Source organism: Trachemys scripta, chromosome 14 (genome assembly GCF_013100865.1).
Source record: "Trachemys scripta elegans isolate TJP31775 chromosome 14, CAS_Tse_1.0, whole genome shotgun sequence".
NCBI lineage: Eukaryota > Metazoa > Chordata > Testudines > Emydidae > Trachemys > Trachemys scripta.
In genome coordinates this window covers 16312199-16339938 of record NC_048311.1, presented here as the reverse complement: position 1 = coordinate 16339938, position 27740 = coordinate 16312199, and the positions used below count along the sequence as shown (strand labels likewise).

General features: G+C 40.8%; 1 protein-coding gene across 8 annotated transcripts in view; it reads right to left on the bottom strand.

Annotated features, from left to right (window-relative positions):
* OGFOD3 (2-oxoglutarate and iron dependent oxygenase domain containing 3) overlaps positions 1-27740 on the bottom strand; it is a 96060-nt gene that overhangs the window by 14255 nt on the left and 54065 nt on the right. For 3 of the 8 annotated variants that reach the window (XM_034789378.1, XM_034789373.1, XM_034789375.1), the window contains one exon: positions 15071-15194. The exons of 1 other annotated variant lie outside the window; for it this stretch is intronic. In XM_034789378.1, coding sequence (XP_034645269.1) covers positions 15071-15194 — 124 coding nt within the window. Of the gene's footprint in view, positions 1-4478; positions 4808-12517; positions 12584-15070; positions 15195-27740 lie in introns of those variants that run through there. 4 more of the 8 variants (XM_034789371.1, XM_034789372.1, XM_034789374.1 and 1 more) reach the window with 3 other exon arrangements.

The following is a 27740-nucleotide window of genomic DNA, read 5'->3' as shown; positions in this document are numbered from 1 at the left end:
GCTTTGTCATGACAGGCTCATTAAATGCTATCAGCCTAAGGGAAGCTTGTGTTGTTAAGAAAAACAGAAAAATAATGGGTAGGGGGAGGAGATAGGAGCTTTATCATTTAGAAAACTTTCCTTCCCCCACTTTCTTTCCTGTTCTTAAGGAGCAGATTCTTGCTCTGATTCACAGGAGTCTCTTGTTTATAAGTCTGAGCATTAGACACAAGATTCAGTGCTGTGAATTCCATTTGATCTTAATTCTGATCAAGAAACCACTGGAATTCCAGTCAGTGACACTGAACAGACTACAAAAGTGAACAAGACTCCAGTACATACAGTAGCAGCTGCTATGTTAGAACAATCACTCAAACTGCATTGGGAGTGGAAACAACAGACAAATACTGGTACACGTTGCAAGCTTTTGCAAAACACCACATTTGTTTTCCCAGTTTCTACTAGGCTGACAACAGTTGCTCTTTGCTGGGGATGAAACTGAAAGAGAATTAGTTTTAATCTCTTTGGCCATATTCAGAGGAGGTAACCACCGCTAGAAGATGCTGACGGATAGGTAAGTATCACATCTGCAAATACAAATCATGTTAGAATAATCTTCATTCCTATCTGGTTCATCCTCAGAAGATGAACCATTTTCAGTATTAACATTACTATCTTAACCTCAATTTGAGAGGCAGTGTAATCTAGTGGATGGAGAAAGGGGAACATTTGAATGCCAGTCCCAGCTATGCCACTGATCTGCTGTGTAACCTTGAGCAAAGCTCTTAATCTGTATATATTTCCCAATCTATAAAATGAGGATAATACTTATTGACACCTCCTAACAGGGCAGCTGAGAGGATTAATTGATAAATATTGGTACAGTACTTTGAAGATGTAAATCAGCAATATATATGTTTAGTATTATAACATCCTTCTCATCCTCTTATTCGGACTGGAAAAATAAATAAAGCAACAAAGTTATAATATAAATAGTAGAAAATACAAAAACAAAAGGCTCTGGGAGCATAACAAATATATTATTGAAACAATAGAATGCTCCATCATGAAACATAAGTACGTGAACTGGGTAATGTCTTTAATATTAGCATGTGTAAGGGCAGCATGAATCCTTTAACTCAGTAGCTAAAAATCATTACACCCTAAACTGCAGGTAATCACAAGCTTCTATAGTTTGCCTGTAAAAAGCTATCTGAGCTAGCATTATCCTCTAGGTCTCCGACTGCATTTTGTAAACACTCTCCATTTTAACTGTAAGCACTAGGATGGACTGCCGACTTTGGGTTACTTTTCTGAACTACACAGGAAAGTAAAGGGAATAAATGCTCCCCCCTTGCCATGCTGCTTGGCTTTTTTCAGATTGTGACTAGCCATGAGGAATAACAGGGGCTACTCACTCAACACTCCACCCTGCAAGCAAATGAGTGGGAAAGGGGGTAGAGAGGAACAGGGGAGTGGTAGGAGCTCTGTTCTGTCCCCTCTACTCACTGGCTAGAGTAGCTGAGTGGGCACACAGGGGAGACTTAAGCTGCTCCACAGGAAGATGAAGTAACTTACTTCTCTTCCAAAGCAAGGGGAAGCAGGAACGGTTTCTTAAGGGTTCCAGACCAAATCAGGCATTTTCCCCCCTGTGCACTGACAGGTTTGACTGTCTCATATTTACTGGCCTAAAGCTGTTACTCAGGAAAGGAAGACAAATTATGTCTCAGATGCTGAGTAATACTAAGAGAGAAGGCTGAGAAATGGAACAAAATTATTTGGTTATTATCCTTGTCATCGGTTTAAGATGAATTGCAAATTCATTCTCATATAAAATGTCAAGAAACATTGTATCCTGAGGGAAACAATTGGATCAAAATATTTGCTGTAACACAAGGAGACTTTTATTAAATACATCCATATTACATGAAATAGGGATTGTTTTATGAGAGTACCCTGGAACTGTAGTATTCACAAGGGCCTTGACTGCGATGAATGGTGGAAGCCATACTTCTCAGGTCCATACTTTCAGGCTGTCTGCAAACTCAGGCAGGCTCTATTGCTGTACTAGACTATGCTCTCTTTAGATTTTCAAGGTTGCTTTCACAGTCATAAGGACTGGAAACTTATTTTTTTAAATGACTGCTGAGATTCTCTGGCAATGGATGAATTCCAGGACTGCAGAACCATAGAACACGTGTGGTTCTATGTACAGGCAATATGGCACAGAGCCCAAGCTCTGTAGATGCAGTACTGGACCCTATAGATGTGCCAGTCAGACTCCTTGCAACAGCTTTTCTGGAATTTCTTTGACACTTTGACTTGAAAGCAAGAGCCCCTGAGGTGTCTTCTCATAGCAATGTAGCATTCTACAACCAGCTGCAGAGTAGGTGGGATGCACTCCCTATAGACTTCCCAGCTCTCATTTCTTATTTTATACTGCTAATCTGAATTCAGCTCAGGCATGGGCCAAGTTTAATAACTGTCTCTGGATGCTAGAAGAGACTTGTAGGTGTTCTACTAATTTGCAGGCTAAGGTGCAGGAGAAGAGAGAACAAGGGCACTGGCAGAGAGCTGGGGGTAACCTCCATCCTTACTTACAGCAAAGACTTAGTGAAGTCAGTGGTGTTACACAATCAGGCCAAAGCACAATTTGGTCCCTAGGGTGAAATGCTAGTTTATACAACGAATGAAAAGGAGTTTGATGATGCACAGTGAATATTTGTCTTTGGGTCAAATTATGTGGTGGCTTTTGTGACAATTTGGTACAATTGGCAGTGTGCCTAAGAAAGGCTCATACTAGCAGGCATGCTACAGGACAAAACTGAGATTCATTGGTTAAGTTTGCATGGAAGAGAAACTTGAGCAGCACTTTGCATCTAGCAATATCCCGGGCCACTGACTCTTCATTTTTATTAAGATGAAAGCCACACAATTAAAACACACACTCGCCATATTCTAGAAATAGGAAACATGAATTCCTTTTGTAGAATCATAGGCTGGCTCTGCCTTTTGGAGCATAATATAATGGCAAACATGAAAAAAGAAATAGGACACAAACCAATAAACATCTGGCAATACTAGGTTAACTCTCATGGTACACTAAATCCTGATTAGCCTGACATAATACAACAAAGCAACAAGTTGCTTCACCAGTGTAAGGAAATGCTATGCTGCTCACCTATGCAAGTCTGATTTCTCACAGAAAGACTGATGCAAGAATAGGATCTGAATTTATCACAGTCACTTTGAGCTTGAGGTGTTTTGGAAAACGTTGCCTAATCTTGGTCTTGCGAACATCAGAGTTGCACACACTAACGGGACTGACTATAGCTTAGTAATTGAAAAAACAGAACACAGAAAAGCAGGCAATTCATCCTGGCCAGATGCCCAATGTTAATGCCTCATCATCAGAGCAATTGTGGCAGGGACATCTCTTGCTCTCTTCCCCCTCAGAGATAGTTGAAAAATCTGTCACACGCTGGAGAAATTAATGCCCAGAGAAGACTACAATTACCATAAATACTGAATAATTATTAGTTACAATTATTGTTCTGAATTCATTTTCTAGACCCAGAAATTACTAGATCTTTATTAGTAAAATCGGTGATTGACCTGCTGAACTCCTTCATAGCTGGCCTGTAATTCTCTAAATTATTATTACTTTCATGCATACGTTTTTACTTTAAATGTACAAGCACATGGATTTAAAACTTTTTTAAATTATAGTTTTTAAGTACAGAAGTAATTAAGCTGTCCATTTATCACTAAGCATACACATGCTTTTTTAGATTCAACCGACTCCCTCCCTGTCTGTCTTTTTCTACCACCGCAGTTGGCTGCTCAAAATATCAGCAGTTCGTACTTCACATTTTAATCACCAAAGGAAGGCTGACAGTCTAATGGGTCACCTAGAAATGAAAACTGCCCTCTCAGCATCTCAGCAAGACCTCTTCACTCTACTACCTCTCCCCTGATTCCTTCTTCCCATCCGCATCTTGGTGCCCCAACCCCAGGACTGTCCCCCCCGCGCTGTCTCTGTCCCAATCTACCCCCGTTGCCATACTTCTTACCATACCCCTGCTGCTGTGTATCACCAAACCATTATGCTGGCCACTTCCTCGCTCCCTCTTTTTAGAGATGCCTTGGGAGTGCCCTGAGTTTCTGTGGAAAGATGCACTTACAGCTGGCGCCTTGCAGCAATCTTTCATGTGCCTATCATTTGCTCCCCACACCAGGGTGCAGAATTTATAAAAAAAAGGGGTGTTTGGGATCAGGTGTGTGGTACAGACTATAGGTGTTGGAAATGGGACCTTGCCAATGTAATTTTTTTAAACTCCATCAATTGTTTCATCTTTATGGAAGAGATTTCTGGCTTCAATGCAGTGTTGAGTTCAAATGGATGAATTTCAAACTGTTTTTATCGCTGGACAACAAACAGTAATATAGCAAATCAAAAATAAAGTTTTATTGAATTGGACGCGCCATTGGAGACATGCAAAAAGTGATATGCAACTGTTGCATGCATACGAACAACAAAACAAACTAATTCCGTTCTCAGCATACTTAGTCCATTTTGCAAGAGAACACAAGAGTTTGCAATAATAGCTGAGTTAATGCATTATGATGCCTTGCTTCTCAAATGCTAGCATATACATGATGCAGATTAACTCAACTTGAACCAGTTCAAAATCCCTGTGTAGACAAACCGTAAGTCTTCGATGTGAACAGATAAAATGACTAAAAGGTCTTTAGTGGGAGCTCTTATTTTAATGAACCATCCGCTTGCATTCTGCACCTGATCACAGCAGTGTAAACTCTCCTGATGCTGAAAAGAAATAAGTGATTACTAAGAATAATACTCTGAAACAAGAACCTGTTTAAAAAAGAATGAGGTTCATGATTAAACCTTAATTACTGACAGCAGAGGTGATGTCAGGAAGGGTGCAAGAGTGTCGAAGGTCAGAAAGCATTTTAAATACCGAAAGAATCTACTCAGTTACTTTACTAAAGCTAGGGATGTATGTGTATTTGATGACATCCTTCCTCCTCAGGATAGAATTTCATCTAGGTGTCATCGCGCCAATCAAGCTGGTTTCATTTGAGAGAATCTGATACCTTAATTACCCCCAGACGCTTTCCTCATTTCTGTTATATTTTCTTCTTCAGACAATGATGAAATGCTAGTCTCCAGGCAGTCACCGTAGGGGTCATCATGGAAGTTTAACCTGACATCCATTATCAGCAGACACAACTGTACCTCCATTAATTAATATGTTTATCTCTAGGAAACTAATTTATATGCCTGATTGTAATGGATTATAAAAATATTAACCATATAATCTCTAAGAGAAATGTTTATTCTTCCACTCTCCCTTCAGCAGGTCCACTGGTAGGATCACTGTTAATGGCCTGAATAATGACTTTGCAGCATGGTTCAAAGAAGCAGCATGCCAGTTTGCAACTCTCAGCTGGAGCTTCCAGGTATCCATCACATTATGGGTCTAATTAAAAGACTAGCTCATTTAATGACACCACTAACCCAGCATTAAGGATTACTACAGTAAGAAACTACGGTCTAGAAGAATGTTCTCCTTCTTAAGAAACTAGGGTTACCATACGTCCGGTTTTTCCTGGACATGTCCGGCTTTTCGGCAATCAAACCCCCATCCGGGGGGAACTGCCAAAAAGCCGAACATGTCCGGGAAAAATACCGGCCGGGCACTTCCTCTCCCGCGGCTGCTCTGCTCCTCCCCTGACTCAGACTTCGGCTCTGTTTAAGAGCCAAGCTGCCCGAGCCAGCGCTACTGGCTTCGGGCAGCCCCTGTGCCTCCGGACCCCGAGCCGCCGGCCGGGCACTTCCCTTCCCGGGCTCCAGCTGCTCTGCTCCAGCGGCGCAGGGTCCGGAGGCAAGGGGGCTGCCCGAAGCCGGTAGTGCTGGCTTGGGCAGCTTGGCTCTTAAACAGAGCCGAAGTCTGAGTCAGAGGAGGAGCAGAGCAGCTGGAGCCGGGGAGGAGAAGTGCCCGGCCAGCGGCTGGGGTCCGGAGGCAAGGTGGCTGCCCGAAGCCGGAGCACTACCGGCTTCATGGTTTGCCGGGCAGCCTGCAGACCCTGTGCCCCCTGATGGGTGCTTCCCCTCCTGGGCTCCAGCTGCGCTGGGGAAGCGCCGGGCGGGGGCGCAGGGTCTGGAGGCTGCCTGGCAAACCGTGAAGCCGGTAGCGCTCGGGCAGCCCTTTTCGCATGGCTGGGAGGGAGGAGGGGGAGGTAGGGCGGGGACTTTGGGGAAGGGGGGGAAGGGGCGGAGTTGGGGCGGGGCCGGGGAAGGGACGGGGTCAGGGCCCGTGGAGTGTCCTCTTTTTTTATTTTTTTAAATATGGTAACCCTATAAGAAACCACAAAAAAGAGAAAGGAAAAAAGAAAATCCTCAGTGCTCTACAATGGAAAAAAACCCAGCTGCTGTACAAATTTGCTTCAATGTAGGATTCAGGGGGCCTGGGGCAAAGCAATTTTGGGGGCCCCTTCCATTAAAAAAAAGTTGCAATACCATAGAATACTATATTCTCATGGGGGCCCCTGTGGGGCCAGGGGCAAATTGCCCCACTTGTCTTCCCCCTCCCTCCCCCCCCCCGGACAGCCCTGTGCACAGGTAAAATTTGACAATCCAAAATGAATCTGGCTTCTGAGTTATCCCATCACAAAAAATGCATCTGGACACATTTTTAAAGCTTGAAATATTTGTTCCACAATCTAAATACAAAAGTGTTCTTCCTCACATTCCCCCACCCATTTAAAAAACAAAATCAACTGTGAGTTGAGAACAAGCACGGCACATTTCAGGTTAAAGGAAATGTTGTTTCTAAGCAGATAAAAACAAAAGTTTAGAATGGAGGGTCTATTTCAGTCATTACTATAGCATGACATAATCACAGGACTTGAACAGCAATCATGTCTCAAAATGTCAGTCCTTGTCCCGTCTGCAGTACTGCCAACCCCAAGTTTCAAAAATCATGAGATTTTTCAAAAATATTCATTTGGGGATCTTTTTAATTTGCCTTCTGGCTTTTGGGCATTTAGAGTTCATCTTTTCAAGCTTTTCTTCACAGCCATGAAGGCTAGACACTTACTTTACAAAATAAAAGTTAAACTCTGATACACTCATGTCATCACATGAATCTAGGAGCTGCGAGTTCATGAAAAAACATCAAATATTGCAAGAAATCAGAATCACTGTCTATCCCGGTGTTCAATAGGCACATTATGATCTTCCTGAATTTTGTGTTTAATCACCATACCAGCTCCACTGAAGTTATTTTTGCATTTCTCTTATTTCCCTGCATGGAATCATGGAATGGAAATTGTTCCAACTTTGTCATGATGAAGAAGATCTCTCCCACCCCAAACCCATTCCTCAAAAGTTGCAAGTTTTTCCTTTGCCTGGACTCCACAATGACAACATAAAGAGAGAACTGAAGTCTTGCTGATTAAATTAATGGCTCTGCCATTTTCTAGACATATAATACTATATGCCGCCTCAAAAAAACGATATGTGTTAGGATGCTATCCCTTAAGAGCAGGGCATGCTGAGAACCCTCTGCAGAATATAAAATAAGTAAGTTACAAGGAGGAAGAAGTCTGGATCAGGCTATCAATGGAGAAATGACATTCAGGCAATGCAGTAAGGGCTTAGTAAAAGAACCCTGTTTAGAAGTATGGAATGCATCTGATTTTTTAAAATTATCTTTCTCTCATTGCTAGTTAACTGGGATTTAGCCTTCTATCCCTTCAGTCTTTGCAATTTATCATTTTTAAAACACACAAACAAAAATTATTGCAGCCTTTTTAGATTTGGCCAACGTAGCTTGGACCTAATCTTAGTTACTCTTGCTATTGCCCTTGGCTAATTAGTTTTCATACTTTAAAGTTCTCTTGGTTTTAATACCCAGACCCCTCGAATTAACAGAAGCAAAGTCATGAGGTGAGAGAGGGGCGAAAGTTCTGGCAACTCCGAGAAATAACAAGGACATTTTTATGCCAATAATTAGCACTGTCCGTCTGTGCTCTTAGTTTTCATTTGGTTCTGGATCTTCAAGGTCCCTGCCTCTGATACACTGATTTTTTTCCCCTTAATGTTTGAAGAAAATAAAGCTTTTCTTTTAAGCTTGTAAAGTATAAAATATATAGAACTTGAACTTAGAAGGAACTTTAATTCACCACATCTGTTCCAGTTACTTTTATATTAATCAAAGTTTGATATCTCCCAGAAGTATCCCAGACTAATGCAGTGGCCCTGTTATATTCCACCATTGTATGGCCATAGTATTTGACACCGAAGCAAGTCTTAAAGAGAACTGTGCAGCATAATGTAAGCTCTTCCCTTACTGTTGCGAAGAAAACCTTCCAAATGTGAATTGAGAATAAATCAAAGTAAGTGCAAATTGTCCCAAACTTTTTTAGTGGGCAGTTAACTCTCAAAACTAATGACACTTCCAATGCCAACACCTAAATATTTCACTGATGACCATTTTAGCAAATATATCCAGCTAATGTGATTATCCACAGGGGCAGGTAGGAGGGCAGGATATAGTGGATCAGGAGTTCAAGCGCCTACAAGAAATCTATAGCTTCTCCTTTGACATGTCTATATTGCAGTTGTGTGCTGTCAGCACACTGAAAACTTAGTAGCAGTGTAAACTACATTGAATTTAATATCAGCCACCCCACCACAAGGAATTCTGTATTGTCTTAATTATTCATTTTTAATGTCTCTAAATCTACACTGACATTTCCAGTCTCCTGCAACAGAGAGCCACAGAAGTCAAGTGGGCTTGTCACAGTGTTCATGGAACCTCAACTACAGAGGAATAATGCTTTGGGGAATCAGATTTTAATTGCTGCTGCATTTATGTCCTCCTCTTGAGTAAAACTATCCTCATCTCAAGTCTATGATAGTTTAGATTAATTGTTATCACAACAGAGGTACAGTTTCAACTTCGGGAAAAGGATGATTAAAGTCTTCTTGTTTCATATCTTTCAACATAGGAATTTCTTTCAAGAAGTATGCAGCTTCTACTGATATTCTTGTTGGAATTCTGCATCTCGCTCCAATCTTGGCTACCTTATTTTAAGAAAAAGATTACCAGTATATACAAATCCCACTAACTTTTGCTGGCATCCAAAATAACTCAACTATTTAATAGTTGTAGCTGTAATTGGTACTAATGTTGAGTCTGAACTTTTGATGAGCTTAAACTTAACCCAGACTTGATGTCTCTGTCTGGACTTTTAATCAAAGCTCTGACCTGCGAACTACTCATGACACCCCCCTCCCCTTAAGTAGCCATCTCCCCTTTTCTCTTTCTTAATTTACATTTTAACCTGTTTTATCCTGTAGAATCTTGATTGATTATGCATGACCATTATGATCTGTTAATCACTTTGTTTACTTCTGTGTATAAATATTGATGCTCACCCCTAATAAATTTGCCACACTTACTCTGAAGCCTTTCAAGCTAAGGATAGTGTGAGCCCGTTGATCAACGAATTGGTGTCTGGTCTCTGACAGATTGTGAGCCCCATACCAACTCGGCACGAACTCGGGTGCTGGAGAGGTGAGTAAGGACTTGCTTTTTACCTAACACTAACAACAGGCAAAAAAGAATGCATCTGGGATATGCTGATTTTATAGCGTTCTGATCATTACTGCTTGAAACGGGGTTCTGCTTTTTCTTTCCCATGAAAGAGTAATCTATTGAGAAATGCAAATATGTATTGGAACTGATTTTATTTATTATTATTAAAATTATTTTAATTTGGTGAAAAACATTTATTTTTAAAGCGCATTATGAATAATATAATCCACAGAACCTTAAGAGTTTCCAGTCACAACTGCAGTCAACCCTGTTGGTGCTAGTCAGTATCTTCTTTTAAACTTAACTAGCCACTGATGAGAATTTTGACTTATAAACAAATCCCAGAAAGCAAAAGCTGGCAGCTTCCAGCAAGAGTAGAAAAGGAAGCCAGACAGACTGAATCTACATAGGCCAGTCAGTGCACAACAGGTGGGGGTGCTTTCGAATTCACACCCCTGTAGTGCACATTGCTGCCTGGAACACCCAGGTCCTATGCAACAAAAACTCTTTAATGAGAGCAGAACTGGCTGAACTGCTGTGAAATGGGAACTGCATTCAGAAAGACTAAAGTTGACTGGGCTGGTGTTGCAGGGGGAGAAGATGGAGCAAACAGACAGAATATTTCAGAAAAACTCAAAGATGTTGATTTTGGAGATGAGAAGGATGAAAAGCATATCATTTGGTAGCAATCGTCATTACCTTTCAACTGTTCTAATGCTCTTCAATTCAGCCCCAAATGCCATGTCATTCTATCGGGGAGTTCTCTCACTGGTAAGGTACTTTTACAGCAGGGTCTCAAACTAAACCAAAAGACTGTGAGTGCACGCACACATTATTTTGATTGCATCCAAGCTAGCTAGGAAAAATGGGTTCCTTCCATACAGCAGAGTCTGCTGGCAATTTGCCAAAAAGTCTGTACCATGTGAAATAATATAATGACTTGTTTTGCATAGATAATACATTCAGCTCAAGGTCCTCTATATTAAGAAGGGATTTTAATTCCTTTAATTAGGTGATCAGCTATATAAAATATGAGTATGGGGCATAAAGGTAATATTAAATAACACGAGATGTTTTTTAAGAATTAAACTAGTCAGCATTGTAGTGATGCTAATATCTTTAAGATGGTCCGTATTGCTCTCTCTCTCCCATCCATCCTATTTAATTTGTGGGAAAAGGAAACTTTTATATATTTGCATATACTTATATACAAGCGACATTTTGGGAGATGATAGAAAGTGGTCTAAAAATTAGTCTCCAACTATAGTTTGCCATGTCACTGAGAAACTAGTGCATTCACTCACCCAGGAATTATACTCCACTTTCAGTCCTAAGAAAAACATTCAAGAGGCAATGGTGAAGTGTGTCCTTGCAGCATTTCTACCCAACAGAAATCCTACAATGGTTTATTGTTAATTTACTATCTCCCTTCAAATGAGTAGTTTTTTGTTCTATTTCATCAATTTTGTACTGTAATCTTTGACACTCAGACAAATTATTGTCTGAGAAGAAACTTAAGCACTTATTTCAGCACATGGTATCGGTTTTCCTGCGCTGCATACTAAAACTGCAACAATAAGAAAGATAAATGTTTTCTACACTCAGAATGATATTCAAGCTATGACACAGCTAAGTTAGCTGACAAGGAGTCAGGGACCACTGGAAAACAGTTTCTGAGAAAAATGAGAATTAAGCAAAACTTATTGACAGAAATTTCATATAACAGTTGTTTAGGGAGAAAAAACAGCAGGGGTCAGAGAACAAGTGTGAAGAGCAGAGAAGCATTCTGAAAGTGAAAACACAACTTGCTTTCATGACAGAAAAGTCCTCTAGAGTTATTTCTTCTTGGTTAATCAAAAGGACCCTCTCATGCAAGTTACATTTTACCAACATTATTAATTACAGTAGTGCCTAAGAGCCAACTCCATTGTGCTTGGCACTGTACAAACACTGATAGCTGGTCCCTGTCCCAAAGAGTTTACAATCTAAATATATAAGACAGACACAGGGTGGGGGAAAGGGCATACAGGGGTGAACAATGTGATGTGGCAGCAAACATCATGTTACTTGCACAAGTTGGGGGGAGGTAGCTAGAAGGGGATAAGCTACATGGAAAGAAAAGGGAAGGGAGAGGGGACAATGAAAGAGGAAGGGGCTGAGGGGGACAGGGCAGAGACAAGAAGATAAGAAAGACAGGTGTGGAGTGAGTGAAGCTAAAGTGAAGGGACTTCTAAGGAAAGGGGAGGGTTGGAGCAACAGCCAATCAACACAGGACAGAGAAAGTCCAGTCAAAATGGTAGAAAGTTCTCTGAATGTCCAGAGGACCAAAGATCTCTGCTTTGGCTGCTTCTGATCCTACAGTCTGGAGCCTCTGGATGGCTCCTCTCTGCAGATTTACCTAAGGCCACACAATGGGGAGGGGTTGGAGAAAAGAGAGAGAGAAAGGCACTACCTGGGTCCTAGACCTGCCAGAGTTTGGGAGGGAGGTCTTCCCTGCACAGCTCTGGGTCCTCGGAGGAATCTTAACCCTCCACAGCAAGACAGCATTTTACATTATGCTTTTACATTGTGCTTCACCTCAAATTTCCGAACCCCTTCAGTCCTTTTGGAGAATCCTGAGTGAAATCACTTATTGGTAATGATAATTTATGTAGCACCATAAATGTTAATATTGCTGTACTTAGCACAGAAAAGACAGACCCTATGACAAATGACTTTACAATCCAACACAATCTAGCTAATCTACCTAATGCCCAACAACCAACTTCCAGCTGTAGTGATAATGCTGACTACTCTTTGGGGTGTCTCTGGAAATTATAATATTATTTTCAACAGTCCCTCTTCCAGTTTCACTGCCTTTCTATTGGATTTCTTTCTCAGGAGAGAAGTGAAGTAAGCATCAGACTCACCTGAATCAGATTTCAGAGTAGCAGCCGTGTTAGTCTGTATCCGCAAAAAGAGACTAACAAGGATACCTGAATCAGAAAAGGCCATGCACTTAGGCTGTATGCTATGAGCTCAGAATATTCTTTAGAGCTTTTCTTTTCTGTACCTACTAACCAGACGTCTGGCGTCACCCCACTGAATGCCCACTTATCTGCAAATTAGGCATCATGGCCTAAATTCTCAAGTAGTTAGTGATGATTTTGGGTGCCTGTATTTTCAGATGCCCCATTTGAGGCACTTCCAAGGACCTGATTTTCAGATGGTGGACGCTCAGCACTTTCTGAAATTCAAGCTCCTTTAAAGTGCCTCAAGTTAGGCACCCTCCAATTGAAGTGTCCACAATCACCAGTTACTTTTGAAAATTATTCATTTGCCAAAATGCTTAATTTGCCAACAATCGGGAGTTAATTGGAGTGACACCAAAGAGGCCCATATCTCCCCACAAAACAAAATTAAGTGGAACTCAAGACACGGTAATGGCCTAATTGCTGTTATCACTATTCTTGGTTATTTGTATTGAGGTAACACCTAGAAGCCCCATGCATGTACCAGGGCCCTGCTGTGCTAGGCGCTGTATGAATGCAGAACAAAAAGACAGTCCTCGTCCCAAAGAACTTACAGTTTATGTGATACATTCATTTCTTTTATGTGCCAGTTTTAAAAACATTTGAAGAACTCTTTCCAGGTGTCAAAGACATCCTTTGAGTTGTTGCAAATCTGAATAGAATAACATTAGATTATAGGAAAAAAACCTCCTCCACTCCCATAAGAGACCTGCATATTCTTTATATAGCTCACAGACCATTTTTTCCCTGCTTTATTCAGTTTGTACTAATGTGTTCATTCAGTGCCTAGGCCACATACATTCAACATAAAAACTATTAGGAGAAATGTGCAAAAAACTGGTCCTCCTAATAAAAAAGACTCTTTCACTACCCCCACATCCTTCTGCTCCTCCGATCTCTCCAGTAAAAGCCTGGGAGAAAAATGGGTCTTAGAGTGTGGCCTGGAAGTTAAAAGACTTGGAGTGAACAGAAGTGGCTTCCAAGTTGAGGACCTCTTGCAATTAAATCAAGGGAATGTTAGCTAGCGCACCTCAGCTGATCTCAACACCTCCAGTATTTGGTTAGGAGAGAGCTGCTCTCCACACTAACCAGAATCCAACACATATAAAGCTTTATTTGTTAAAACTGACACTTTTGAATTACACCCAGAAATGAACTGACAGCCAGGGTCCCTGGAGCAAATACTTCTCAAAATACGGGTGGCAGCATTTTGCACTGGCTGACATTTGCAAGTTTAGCCTATCTTCACTCCACCCTCAAGACACAACATGGCAACTCTCCTTATCCTTGTGGCCAAAGCCAGGATACAGATACCCTCAGAGCCGAGGCAAGCCCCTGCTTAACTGGACACAGATCAGCAAAGGTTGAGCATTCACACAGCACCCTCTTCCCAGGAACAGTTGCCTCCATAGCAGTTCCAGCCCCAGCTAGCTTAGGGAGTGGAAGACTGGAAATCAACCTTAGGGAAAAGTACTTCTTAGCCATAAAGGAGAAGGCTTTAGAAAGACAATCTTGTGAATCCTATTTAAGGAAGGCTGTGACTTTTCAGGCAGTTATTCTGGCCTGGCCAGTCCAGATTAACTCAAACCTTGGCCATTTCTAGTCTAAGTGACTAAACTTTTGCCACAGACAGGATGAATTTTACTGCCTTTATTCCATTAATCATTATTGTGGCCTATCCACCGTCCCAGGTCACGTTACTGACTACCCACTTGAAACACATTAGGCTAAATTCTATCCTCAGTCATACTGTGGAATCCCAACTGGGGTAGCACTGGTTTAACTGAGAACAGGAATTGGTCTAAGGAGAGATACACCTCTACCTCAATATAATGCGACCCGATATAACACGAATTCGGATAGAACGCGGTAAAGCAGTGCTCTGGGGGGGCGGGGCTGTGCACTTTGCAGGGCCAGCTCCAGGCACCAGCCGACCAAGCACATGCTTGGGGCGGCACCTTGTAAGGGGCGGCCAATCTTGGGGTGGCAGGGGGGCGTGCGGGTTTTTTTGTTTGTTTGTTTTGTTTCAGCGGGGCAGCGCTTGGGGGTTTTTTTTTTTGTTTGGCGGGGTGGCACTCGGGAGTTTTTGTTGTTGTTGTTTTGGTTCAGCAGGGTGGCGCTCGGGGGGGGGATTGTTTTTGGTTCGGCGGGGCAGCGCTCGGGGGGGGGTTGTTTTTGGTTCGGAGGGTGGCTCTGGGTTGGTTTTTTTGTTTGTTTTTGGTTCAGCGGGGCGGCGCTGGGGGGTGGCGGTTTGTTACGGCGGGCATTTTTATTTATTTATTTTTGCTTGGGGCGGCAAAAAAGTTAGAGCCAGCCCTGGCACTCTGGTGGATCAAAGCAAGTTCGATATACCGCGGTTTCACCTATAACGCATTAAGATTTTTTGGCTCCCGGGGACAGCGTTATATCGAGGTAGAGGTGTATGTAGTGAAGGTAAACTGAGAACCCTACCTGCTCGGGGTTCTACAGTCCTGTTAGCACCGACATCCATGAACACAAATCGCCCGCCACCAAAATCTTCAGTGTAGTCAGACAGATAAAGCAGCGATGTATAGTCAAAGGATCCGTAGGTTACCTAGAAACAAAGAGAGCACATTAAATTACCTGACTCCAGTCTGGCCTCTCCAAAACGCAAACTCCAGCTCCAATAGGTCTGAGGGACTTTTCCAGTTTTTCACATCTTATTGTAGACATTAACTGAAAAGCTCTCTAAAGCTGGGAACAAACTGTTCATTTCCTAGTAGCTTTAGAAAGACTATCGACCTCTGTCAGCCTCACCCCTCTAGCTATTTTTTCCCCTAGGAAAAAGGATACCAGCTCCTGACCTGACATTTTGGCCTGATGTTAAAAAAGTATAGGAACACAGAGATAGATATTGTATCAAGATGAAAACTCTGCAGGGCTGGAGATGAAAAGGATTCTCGCAATCTCTGACAGATTAGTTTCCCCTCTTATCTAATCACAGATAAGAGGGCTATTTGGGCAACTCACCTTTCACTCCCTCACCCTTCCTCCCTTTCATCTGCTAGCATACAAGGACTCAGATGTGCTGATGATTCAGATCTTCCAAGTGGACTTACATCTGTTAGAGGAACAGATCCTCTTTTTTACTTTGTTTTGTTAAAAAAGTTCACAGATGGCTTTGGAAATAAAATGTTTTTCTACAAAGCACTGAGGACCACATGTTTTAAGTTCATCACACGCTGTGCCTTTTAAATGTCATAATGCCCTTCAGACTGTCTTTGTCCTTAACAATTTCTTTTTATTTTACATTACTAATTTTGCTTGATACCTGGGTTCAAGAGGAACAAATTAGAACTATTCAGATCAATAAATGCCTTGCAAACCCATAAACTGTCTTGACATTTCCAGTTCAATTTTTTTTTTTTAAAGTATAGGTGCACCAGTGTCAGATAAAGCCAAAATTTTGACTGAGTAGCAGTTGCATACATGAGCAATAACAATAAGAGAGAGAATAAAATGAGATTTGGAGAAAATTAAGATACCAGATGGAGGATGAGGCTCTTCACATTTATTTCATTTTGCTATTTTGAGCCTAAGGATTTAAAAGAAAAGTTACATCAGAAAAAACAAGCTGTATTAAAATCTAAATGTGGAGTAAGGGAATTTCAGCCTTTCCTTTTATCCTCTTTGTCTAAACCACATTACAAATGCAAGGCAATGTGGAAGGGCATTAAAGAAAGTGATGTTATTAATGACATTTTAGTCCCAACAGCTTGAAGGTTCATCAACTTTTTCAGGCGAGTAATAAATCCCCACTCCATAATTCGGTCTTCCTTGCAGCCAATACTGCAGAGACACCTTCAGCTAAAAGGACATGTTGGCTTGCACTGGAGATAAGACCACAGGTTGCTTCAGGAATGGGAAGGCTGCCTCTCTCATTTCACACTCGTTCAGTGCGACTTACTCTCTCTCTTACGTGCTTGCAAGTCTGAGGCTTTAGGGGCTTTTATTTACAATCAACAGTGCAGTGCTCCTCTCTCCCTTAGTGATGTCCTCCATTCTCTCTCAACCTACCTCATCAAATCTGACCCTATGACCTACAAAAAAATGGCCATGTGGCTACCTATACTTTTACAGACACTGAAAAGGGGACATTCCTCTGACTGCAAACAAAGTTAGTATATACAGTTCTTCCTCCTAATTTATAAACTTGAAAAAGAAATGTAAAACCTTATTTGTCTATGTTTTCAGCAAGGCTCTGGCCAGTCCTCTGCAAAACCAATTTTTCAGCAATAGTGCATTTGCACCAGTGACACTAACCAGTGAAGAGCTGGTGCTGGGTTTTTTTGTTTAGTCAGCATGTCCATCTAACCTTTAGCAGCAAATAGCTTTTTCTATTACTGTTCTTCACGATTGCTAGCACTCAAAGGTAGATCAGTATTAAGAAGTGGTGACACTTTATAAGTGGTCACTGAATGACACTAAATTATAACAGCCTCTCTGGAATAACACAACATCCTACGAATATCAACTAACATTAAATATCAGAAGGCTTAATAAATTACATAAAAAAACGCTATTATAATTGAAACCAACTAATAAAAGACATACCGACAACTACAGACAGATCAATTTTCAAAAGTTCTTTATGAATAATTTAATTTAAAACATATGGATGTGGCAAAGCAAAGATCATTTAGACATTTCTGCTAGTTAGTTTGCACAGTCATACAGCATGAGCCAACAGAAACTCTCTAAAGTGCACTATGCAAATCTGTACACCCTTTATAATTTGCATACCAAAATGACAGATTTAATAGCAGATGCTAATTTAGGCCTCATGTTACTAAAACTGCTTTATTTTTTCAATGACAATATGATTAGCACATTATGAAATGTTGTATGTTAAACTAAATTATAACTGTCAAAATTAAGATATTTTGTAATGCATCCTCCTTGATTTTTTTTTTTAAGTTTTATTTATTTGCTTACTCACCAATCCGATCTTTTCAGTAATTTGAAATAGGTTTCCCTGTTATCATTAGCAAGGATATACTTTTTATTCATGTTGTGCTTCAAGATACAGAGACTAATGTGAATAGGCCTGAATTTGTACCCTATCCATTTTCCCATCACACGGTCCATGGCATATGAGGAAACTGATAGATCAGTAAACTGGTTCTGAGCCCAAACTAAGAACCCCATTCAAATGCAAACCAGCTATGATGCAGAAAAACTGCCTTCTTACAGAGATGAACAACTGTGGCCCCTATTGGCATTCAGATCTGTTCAGGCAGTACCTGGAGCCCATTCAGAGCCCCACTGAACTCTCTGGAACACTCTGTACAAAACCCTAGGAGATAAAGTGCTTTCCCAGACAACAGGTGGAGATGTGGGGCATTTTTGTTTAAAGTTCAGCACATTGCATTATCAGTAACAGAGAGGGAAAGAAAGGTGGGGTACTGATTATGTTTCACAATCAATTCTTGAATGGCTTGGCATGTGGATAAGAATTATATTCAGAGACATTCCGACACTTTAAAAAAAGTCTAACAAATCTATGGTTTTAAACACTCTCCTCCCCCAACCATTCACCAAGAATTAGAGGTAAAGAACTGCTGCTTGTAAATGAAGCTATTTACAGACCCAAAATAGCAACATTTCATCATCAACCACTAATAACCTTCAGTCTTTATCATGTACCTATCATTTGATATGATTTGATTTCTAATAGTGTCTGTGACGGGTTGGACCCCCCCTTTTGGGGTGCCACCAGATGTGCACGGGTCCCAAAGCCCACTGGTCCTACCAGCCTGGGTTTTCCTTGCACTGGGTTGCTGTGCCAGGCTCTCAAGCCCCTTTCTAGCACACACCCAGGCAAGGCCATGTGTGCAGCTGCAGACAGACTGAAATCAGCTAAGGGAATGGCCAGCACTCCAGTGCACACACCACCAGGAGTGTAAACCCCAGAATAAGATTCTCTTGCACTATATAGAAAGATCTGCACAGCGCAAGCTCATAGAAATTCACCCTCTCCCTCAATGAGGAGAGAGATATGCAAAGCTTTTTGCCACCCTTATATGAATTGCACAAACTGGGTTTTGAAATAAACAAGAAATAAGTTTATTAACTACAAAAGGTAAATTTTAAGGGATAGCAAATAGAACAAAACAGATTACTGAGCAAATAAAACAAAACACTCAAGCTAAGCTTAATATACTCAAGAAACAGGTTACAAAATGTATTTTCCCACCCTAAATGTTGGTTTAGGCAGGTTGCAGAGTTTCTGTAGTTTAGAGTTCCAGTTATTTCTCTTTACAGACTGGACCCCCATCTCAGCCTGGACTCAGCTCCTGCCTTTCCCTTCTGGTGTTTTTAGCAATCTTCCTTCTTGGATGGGGAGGCAATTAAGAAGAGTCTTGATTGCCTTACTCCCCAGCCTTAAAGAGAATTTACATAAGGTGGGAACCCTTTGTTTCCAGTGGAAAAATACCAACAGTGCCTAAATGTGTTACTTGTACCAGGTGACATTATCAGATGACCCATCAGTGTCAAAGCAACATCCCAGGAAGCTCCTCAGGATGGTGGGATATTAGTATCTTCAAAGTTCAATTGTCCTTCTTAAATGGCTCATTCAGGCTGATTGCCTACTATCTGGTAGGCATTCCCCCAAATACACACACAGTTGTAATTGTTACAAAGTCAATATTCCTAACCTCAGATACAGAAATGATACATGCATACAAATTGGATAAACATTCAGTAGATCATAACCTTTTCAATTATACCTCACATGACCCATCTTGCATAAAACATATCTTAGTTATGCCATATTCATATCATAATATTTCTATGACAAATACGGGGTGTAACGTCACAGCATCTACATTGAACAACAACCTCTCTTCTCAATCTCCAGCTAACTCTCTTTTCTAGCACACTTTTCCCCCCTGACTTCACTTTTGGCCCTGTCTTCTTCTTAGCATATGTGGAACGTGCCTCAAGTGGCACACAACCAGGATTCATCACCAAATTTGGTCTACGGGTTGGATCATCAGCTTCCCCGGCTCGGGCGCTGATGTGGAGCGCGACATGAACGCTGATCCATGTCCCCCCTTGGCCCTATAAAAATACTGAAGTATCCTTTTTATGTGCATATATGGTGCTTAAATAAGTAATATTAATAAATAATAGTACTACATACATAGATAAATTTATTCAAGATGCAATGTTTGGATCCTTATTTCAAACACCTCCATGTTCAAGCACAACGCTAATAAAAAGGAAATGTTATCAGAGCAAAAAGTCTTCAGAAACTTTTTGACAGAAACACTGAAAACAATCAGGAATTGCCACAACGTGCATAGACCAACTGACTGGGGGAGACTTCAACAGAGCATCCCCGAGGATATAAACTGGATATTTCACTCCTGCTGTGGTAAATGTGACTTAAGGAATGTTATGGAAAGATTAAATCATCTTTTTCCCCCTATTCTCCCATTTGTAGATACACCACTTACCAGAAAACCACTTGAATTTGGATGCTTGTGGTTTTGGAGAGCCACTAGATCCGAGATATTCTGAGGGCTTGGAGCAGTAATTTTACACTCACATATTCCCTTGTGAGCTAACACACATATAAGGAATTGCAAACTTTAAATTTGTCTCAATATTGGTTTGCAAGAGTGGGTAATAACATAAAAAGTGTTTTAAAATTATTTTTTGTAATAATAAGTAGAGTTCCATTGTATGCATCATACAAATGAGTTTATATAGCAGTATTAAAAACCCTAAGTATGCAAATGTCATGAAATAGACATCCCATCAAAAAAATATGAGATTGGCTTAAAATCATGGTACTTTTAAAAAAAAATAATAAATTTGGGATTCTTTTTAGTTGCCTTTTGAATCTTTAAGTTACACCCTGTTTACGCTTTCAATCTTTTCTATACCAAGTATGACCTAGTGGTTGAAGAAGAATCAGAGGTCAGAACCAGATGTGGTCAGGAGACAAGTCAATAACCAGAGCCAGGAGTTAGGAATCAGGAGATCAGAGGTAGGCAGGGACAAAGGCTGGAGTGGAGCAGACAAGGGGTGGAGCAAGGACCGGGCAAAAAGCAGATCTGGCGCAGCTGCAGCCGTGGACCGCATTGAGCGGCCAGTGTACTGCTGTTGCTACAGGGCTTAAATGGTGATCTATTGGTTCTTCTGACCATTCAGGGCGTACAGTCACTTAGTGAGGGTTTATTGGTCCCAACTGAGTTCACTGGGTTGCAAGGCAACCAAGCTCAGAGGCAGCTGTGTTCCTGACATTTTCTCTGCAACCAGAAACTAAAATGTTACCATCTTTTTTTTTTTAAACAAACACTGAGATTCTCATGACTCCAGAAGTTGAGGATTCAAGAGAAATCCAAATATTGCCGTAATTGGCAATGAGGAATAGTATAATCTAATCTCAAAATAAGCATTGCAAACCAGTAATAAACTGGGATCAGAGAGAGATCAGGGACACAAATTGTTTACAAATATTTAGATTATTTCTGTCTATGGGACAGTTATTTTTCTGCTCTATTTTATATCTGCAGTCCTCCAAGAGGCATTATGAATGTTAATATTCTGCTAAAGTCTTCCTCCGTTTTGTCTGTATAACAGGAAAGACATTTAAAGCAGTAGTATACACATATACATTTGATTCTGGTTTTATATTTATTTCAATTTGGAATTGAAAAAACAGAGATCTGGAGGACCATGAAATATGTGTAAGTGAGGCCTCCTTTGCATGGCATCAAACATGTTATCTAAGCCAGCACATTGTGTTCCATACAATACTGTCACTTAAAACCTAGCAGATGTACAGGACGAAATGCAGGTATTCAATGGGAAGCACCACACTGTAACCCACATTTTCGATTCCTTTTTGGAAAGACTGGCACTGTCACTTTTTATGCTACAATAGGCACTTGACTTGAGACTGCACAAAGGTAGGCAGCAACTTTAGCAGGAGCTGAGGGTGCTCAATACTTAACAGGAATAGGCCCAAGAGCTGCCACTCATAGGTGGCCTTAGCCATTTCCCCAAAGCTTCTGCACATCTACAAGATTCACACATTTTTACAGCTTACTAAACCCATGTTCTGGTCATCTGGTTCCAGTGAACGGTATGTCTGTGTTATCTATTAGAGAATGTAAGATTCATAGGGAAGGGACAGTAACATCCCCTCAGTCTTGTACAGCACTGAATGCAGCCCATGCTCAATAATGAGAAGTTCAATGGACTATGTTTTCAAAAACTGGAATCTGCTATTTTAGGTTTTTTTGCAGGAAAATATGTGAAAGATCCAAGAGACTCTTTTTTACTTTTTTTAGACTGAGGTATCACAGTTTATTTCCTATTCTAGGAAAAGGTCAAACTGTGGTCTCAAAAAATAACACTGTATGGTAACTGTTGGCAAACGCTGACTTTTTAAGTAGTGATCACTGTAGCTTCAGGAGCACGAAAAAGATAAATAATGTAGTTATCAAGGAAGAGGATTAGTCTTATGGCATTTCTACACAGTCACTTACTATGCAGCAGGCTGGTGTGCCAATCCACCTCACACTAGTGTGCCACGCACTAGCTGTCCGTGTGAATGCTGCTGTTGCACACTGAAAGTTCAATTCCTAGCGTGCTATGACCTACTGCAGTTTTAACAGCCCTTACAAAATATTAATAGCTGATATCCTATAACTTTTAATAAATTCCCCATTAAATTTAATAACATGTTTGATGCCATGCAAATTTTTGTATCTCCTGCCAAATGCCCAAAGATCTTTCTTAATGCAAGAGGGAGCTATGATTCCTTATTATTACATGCTACAAGAGAGCAGCATCACAGTTTGTCTACAGTGTTTCTGCATTATTTTAATTAACAGGACAGGATGCTGAACTGTTTAAAATTCACTATAGAAGTGTGGGTGGCTGGAGGGTATTAATTTCACTTAAATGCAGTTTAAATACTAAATACAATGGAAAAAAAAACCAAGCAATAGCCTATGGGAATGTATGGGTGAGATATAGGAGCATTCCCATATTTTTGTATTTGCACCAGCTGTGCCCTCCAAATGTCCTTATTGACAAATAGTTAATGGGGAAAGAGAATAATTTGCATGTCAATATAACAGGGGTGTGACATGAAACAATAAAGACCCTCTGCCTCCAAATTTTCTTCAAAATATCAAGTTGAGATGATCTTTGGTGATCCAAAATTTTGGCAATACACCTCTACCCCGATATAACGTGACCCGATATAACACAAATTCGGATACAACGCGGTAAAACAGTGCTCCGGGAGGGCGGGGCTGCGCACTCCGGTGGATCAAAACAAGTTCGATATAACGCGGTTTCACCTATAACGCAGTAAGATTTTTTGGCTCCTGAGGACAGCGTATATCGAGGTAGAGGTGTATTTTGGAAATTATTCTGCCATATTCATTGGCGCAACAGGATGGGATTCACCCAGTGTTGTCAACGCTTATGATTTTGTCGTGAGTTTCCTGATAATTATTGTTTTCCTTAAAGTCCCAGCTCCTGAAGTCAAGTGGATTTGTGATGCTTTCAGCCTTCATTCTTAAAGAAAAAGTAAGTTTCTAGCCCTTGTGGCTGTGAAGAAAGCTTCAAAATGTAATCCCAGTGAATCCTAAAGGCTTAAAAAGCAGAAGGCAAATAAAAATCTATTATTTTTATATAATCTCATGATTTTTTAACATTTGGGGTTGACAATACTGTTCACCTCTCTCTCTCTCTCTCTCTCTCTCTCTCTCAAAAAGGCCAATTCCTGAAGTTTTGTTAAAACAATCAGCACCTAGTAAGTAATTAAATAGAATAATTTGTTCCTCTGCAAAGGGAATGCATCTGAAATCTTAAAGCACACCTAAGTATCCCATGGAAACTGAAAGGGTGACTAGCATGCTAAGCTTTCATTGATCTTTACTTAATTTTCTAGCACTCAAAAAAGCCATGTTTTGGAAGGACACTAGGAAATGCTATTGCTCTTCACTATATAGAAACTCTTCATATCTAGATCTACAGCCTATACATTTCCCCCTGCTTTTCCAATTATAGCCTGTAAACGCACAGTGAAATTTTCCAAACCTGTGCTCCCCACAGGAGACAGAAAAACACACTTCAAGCAGATTGGACTGAAGAAAATAAATCAATGGCATATCTTCCAATCTACAAAAATTGTCTATCACATCTAGCCTTCCCTGAAATATATGTTCCGGCTTATTAACCTTTTCCTTGGAATTCACCTACTTTGCCTCCTGCATAGCAGTAAATTTTAACTGATGCATTGCCAAAATAACCATAATTAATCAATTTCATTCTGTTTAAACACATCCTGATAATTAAGGAATATACGTAAACTACTGCTCCTCTCTAAGGCCGCGATCCCGAACACATCCCTAAGTAACCTTAGGCTCACAAGTGGCCCAAAACCTATTGTACTTAATGGGACAACTCATGTGCATAAGGGTTGGGAGGATTGGGACATCATAAAAGATGGGGACAGGAAGGAATTATGTATTAGACACCTTAAATGGGAGAGGGGATCCAAATGTTACAACAGTAACTTTGCTATGACTAGTTTTCCCCCAGATCCTGGATCTTGACACTGAGCTGTCAAGTCCTTCTCTATCAGCTGTTGGTGTCCACACTACCCTGCTTCTGCCAGTGATGCATGTCCTCATCAGGAACACTTGTACCAACTTAAGTGAGGCATTGTGGGGCACTGACAGCTGAATGAGGGGCACTGACAGCTGCGCGGGGCTCACAGCTGGAGCCCCACACCCACCTCGGGGCAACAGCCTGAGCTGTGAGCCCAGCATGGGCTCAAATTCACAGCATGGAGCCTACCAGCAGTGAAATTGACATTCTTGTCACTTTCCTGGCTCCAGCTGTGAACCCCGCCCTGCTGCTCTGAGCCAGAGGCAGCCGTGAAACTGACAAGAATGACAGCCAACAGCCAATGTAAGTAAAGCAGTGTGTACAGGGACACTGCATCACCCTAACTACACCAACGTAAATGCTATGCCTCTCATGAAGGTGAAATTATGATGTCAGTGTAGCAGGCCACTTATTTGGATGAAGCAGCATTCTAGTGTAGACACTGACACAATGAGGTCGACGTAAGGCAGCTTACGTTGACTTAATTCTCTAGTGTAGACTAAGCCTTATCCTGAGAACAACAAAGTATTATAACTGAGCCACCAACAGTCTTTGAAGAACACTGAGTGTGGTGGAGGTTATTTAAAACAAAACAAAAAAACAAAAAAAAGCCCAACAAAACATGAATCTGGGTCCTGCCACAGACCAGTAGAAGGACAATCTTCTCTTATTTGGGCATCTTATGATCTGGCTACTTCCAACTAGACTGAGGATGATAGAGGGATTAAACCAATGGTTTTTTAAGATCCAGAACAACTGCCGGGTTTTTTTTAACCTCAAAGAAGACCTTGTACCTGAACAATCAGATCCAGACCCATGAAGTAGGCTAAATAAGGCAGCTTTATTATTTCACTTTTCAATATTTTTTGCTCTAGTTTCTGAATGAGACATTTTGCTGATTTTAGTAAGACCTGTTATACCTGTAAGGCTCTGAGAGCAAATATTAGTTATAATGGGCACGTAATCATTTCTTGTACAGGAAATGTTTGAAATGCTATTACAACCATATATATAAATAAATACATATAAAAATTTAAAAAATAAATATTAAAAAAATACATATAAAAATAAAAATAGGAACCACATGCTGTAATAGGATTTAAAATATAAATATAAGAGTTCTGTATTATTATTTAAAAGCTATACAAAAGCTAGGTATTATTATTATTTTGCTTCAAGATATAGGGAAACACATGCAGATGCTCATGAAGGTGTAAAAGTATTGGTGGATACGCCTCATGTTTTATTCACCAACATTCACGGAATTACAGAAATGTAAATCTGGAAACGATCTCAAGAGTCATCTAGTCCTTCCTACCAATCCCCACGCTGAGGCAGGGCCAAGTACACACTGACCATCCCTGACAAGTGTTTGTTTAACCTGTTCTCAAAAGTCTCCAATGAAGGCGATTCCACAACCTCCCAACTCCCTATTCCAATAGTTAATTATCCTTATAATTAAGAAGTTTTTCCTAATATCTAACTAAATCTCTCTTGCTGAAAATTAAGCCCATTATTTCTTGTCCTATCTCCAGTGGACATGGAGAATAATCGATCACCCTCCTCTTTACAACAGCTCTTAACATACTTGAAGACTATTATCAGGTCCTCCCCCACGCCTCCGTCTTTTTTTCCTCACAACTAAACATGACCAGGTCATGTTTTTGGAAATTTTTATCATTTTTTTTGCTCTCTATTGGACTCTTTCCAGTTTTTCCACCATCTTTCTTAAAGTGTGGCACCCAGAACTGGACACACTACTCTAGCTGAGGACTCTCCAGTGCCAAGTAAAGTGGAACAATTACCTCCCATGTCTTACATATGGCACTCCTGTTAATACACCCAGAACATTAGCCTTTTTCATAACTGGCTACATTGTTGGCTCATGTTTGATTTGTGATCCATTGTAACCCCCGATCCTTTTCAGCAGTACTACTCCTTAGCCAGTTATTCCCCATTTTATAGTTGTGCTTTTGATTCTTTCTTCCTAAGAAAAGTACTTTTAAACTTGCATTTATTGAATTTCATCTTGTTGACAAATCTCAAAAACCTTGGAAGAAGAAATGTCAATGGCCAGGAGCTGATTAAAAAAAAACAACTCAAAAATTAAATAGTAATATATTCAGGGAGGTAAGATGATTACCACACAGAGGGAACAGCATTGGTTATGACTTCCAAAGCTTAAAAATCGATAATAGATTGGGAGCCAATCAATCATTGATTGCTTCGAGCTAGGTTTCAAAACACTAACTGATATGAAACTGATATTTATACAATGTTACACACCAGACAGCTATAATAAGATCAATTCTGCAGTTGCCTACAAACTCTGATTGACAATATTCCCAAGCATAACACCTGCTTAGTAATGGGAGACTTTGATTACCAGATTGGGAATAACAACAACAGAGTGGTGAAAGCAATGGCCAAGCATACCATGGTTCCCAAAAACAGAGCAGCAAATGACTTCTAGGATTGTGGCTGGTGTCAGGGCTCATAATGGGTGGAACACTACAGTAACTCCTCGCTTAACGCTGTAATTATGTTCCTGAAAAATGCTACTTTCAGAGAAAGGATGTTAAATGAATCCAATTTCCCCATAAGAATTAATGTAAATAGGGGGGTTAGGTTCCAGGGAAATTTTTTTCGCCAGACAAAAAAGCTAAAAAACACACGCACATAAATACACACACACACGTGTAGTAAGTGAAGGCAATGTAGTAAGTAAAGGCCTAATGAAGGCCCAGTATGAGGCCTGAACCAAACTAAAGTAATGGTCAAGACTTTGCTAGCATAAAAAGCAAAGTTAAGCTGTGAGCAAGAGGCAGGCCCTGCTCACAGAAGCTGGCAAGGAAAGGGCTGATGTTGCAGAAATACATATTCATTTAGCATAGTTACAGTATAAATATGGTACCAAGACATACCATACCGGAACATTCCACAGATAACATGGAACAGGCCGACCCATCCCAATGACAGGGGCAAAAGGGTAAAATGATGGATAGAGTTGTTTTGATCGAACCAACAGGTACAAGGTGCGAGGCGGCACCTTACTGCATAGAGGGGTTGTACCTTGCTACGTAGAGGGGTTGCACCTCAATACGTCAGGAGTGATGTGTAACTTGTTTGTACCTGTGTATAAGAATGTGTCCCTGGGGTGGTGTCTTTGTCCGGCCACGGGGGCAGTGGAAAGTCCCGCCACTGAGCCGGGTCCTTGCCAAGAGGCATCTATTAGTAGTATGCCCGGTAGACTAAGTAATCTACGGGGAACTGCAATTGTGTCCGAGATCGCAATAAACCTGGCCGAGGTGCCTTTGTATCTTAGTAGACTCTGTGGTTATTGGGGATTCTCGTCGGGTCTGCTGTGTCAGCTATCTGCGCAGAGCTGGGGCAGCACACAGAGGGAACACAAGCACGCAGCCGAGTGATATCAACAGGAGAAAGCAGAAGCACC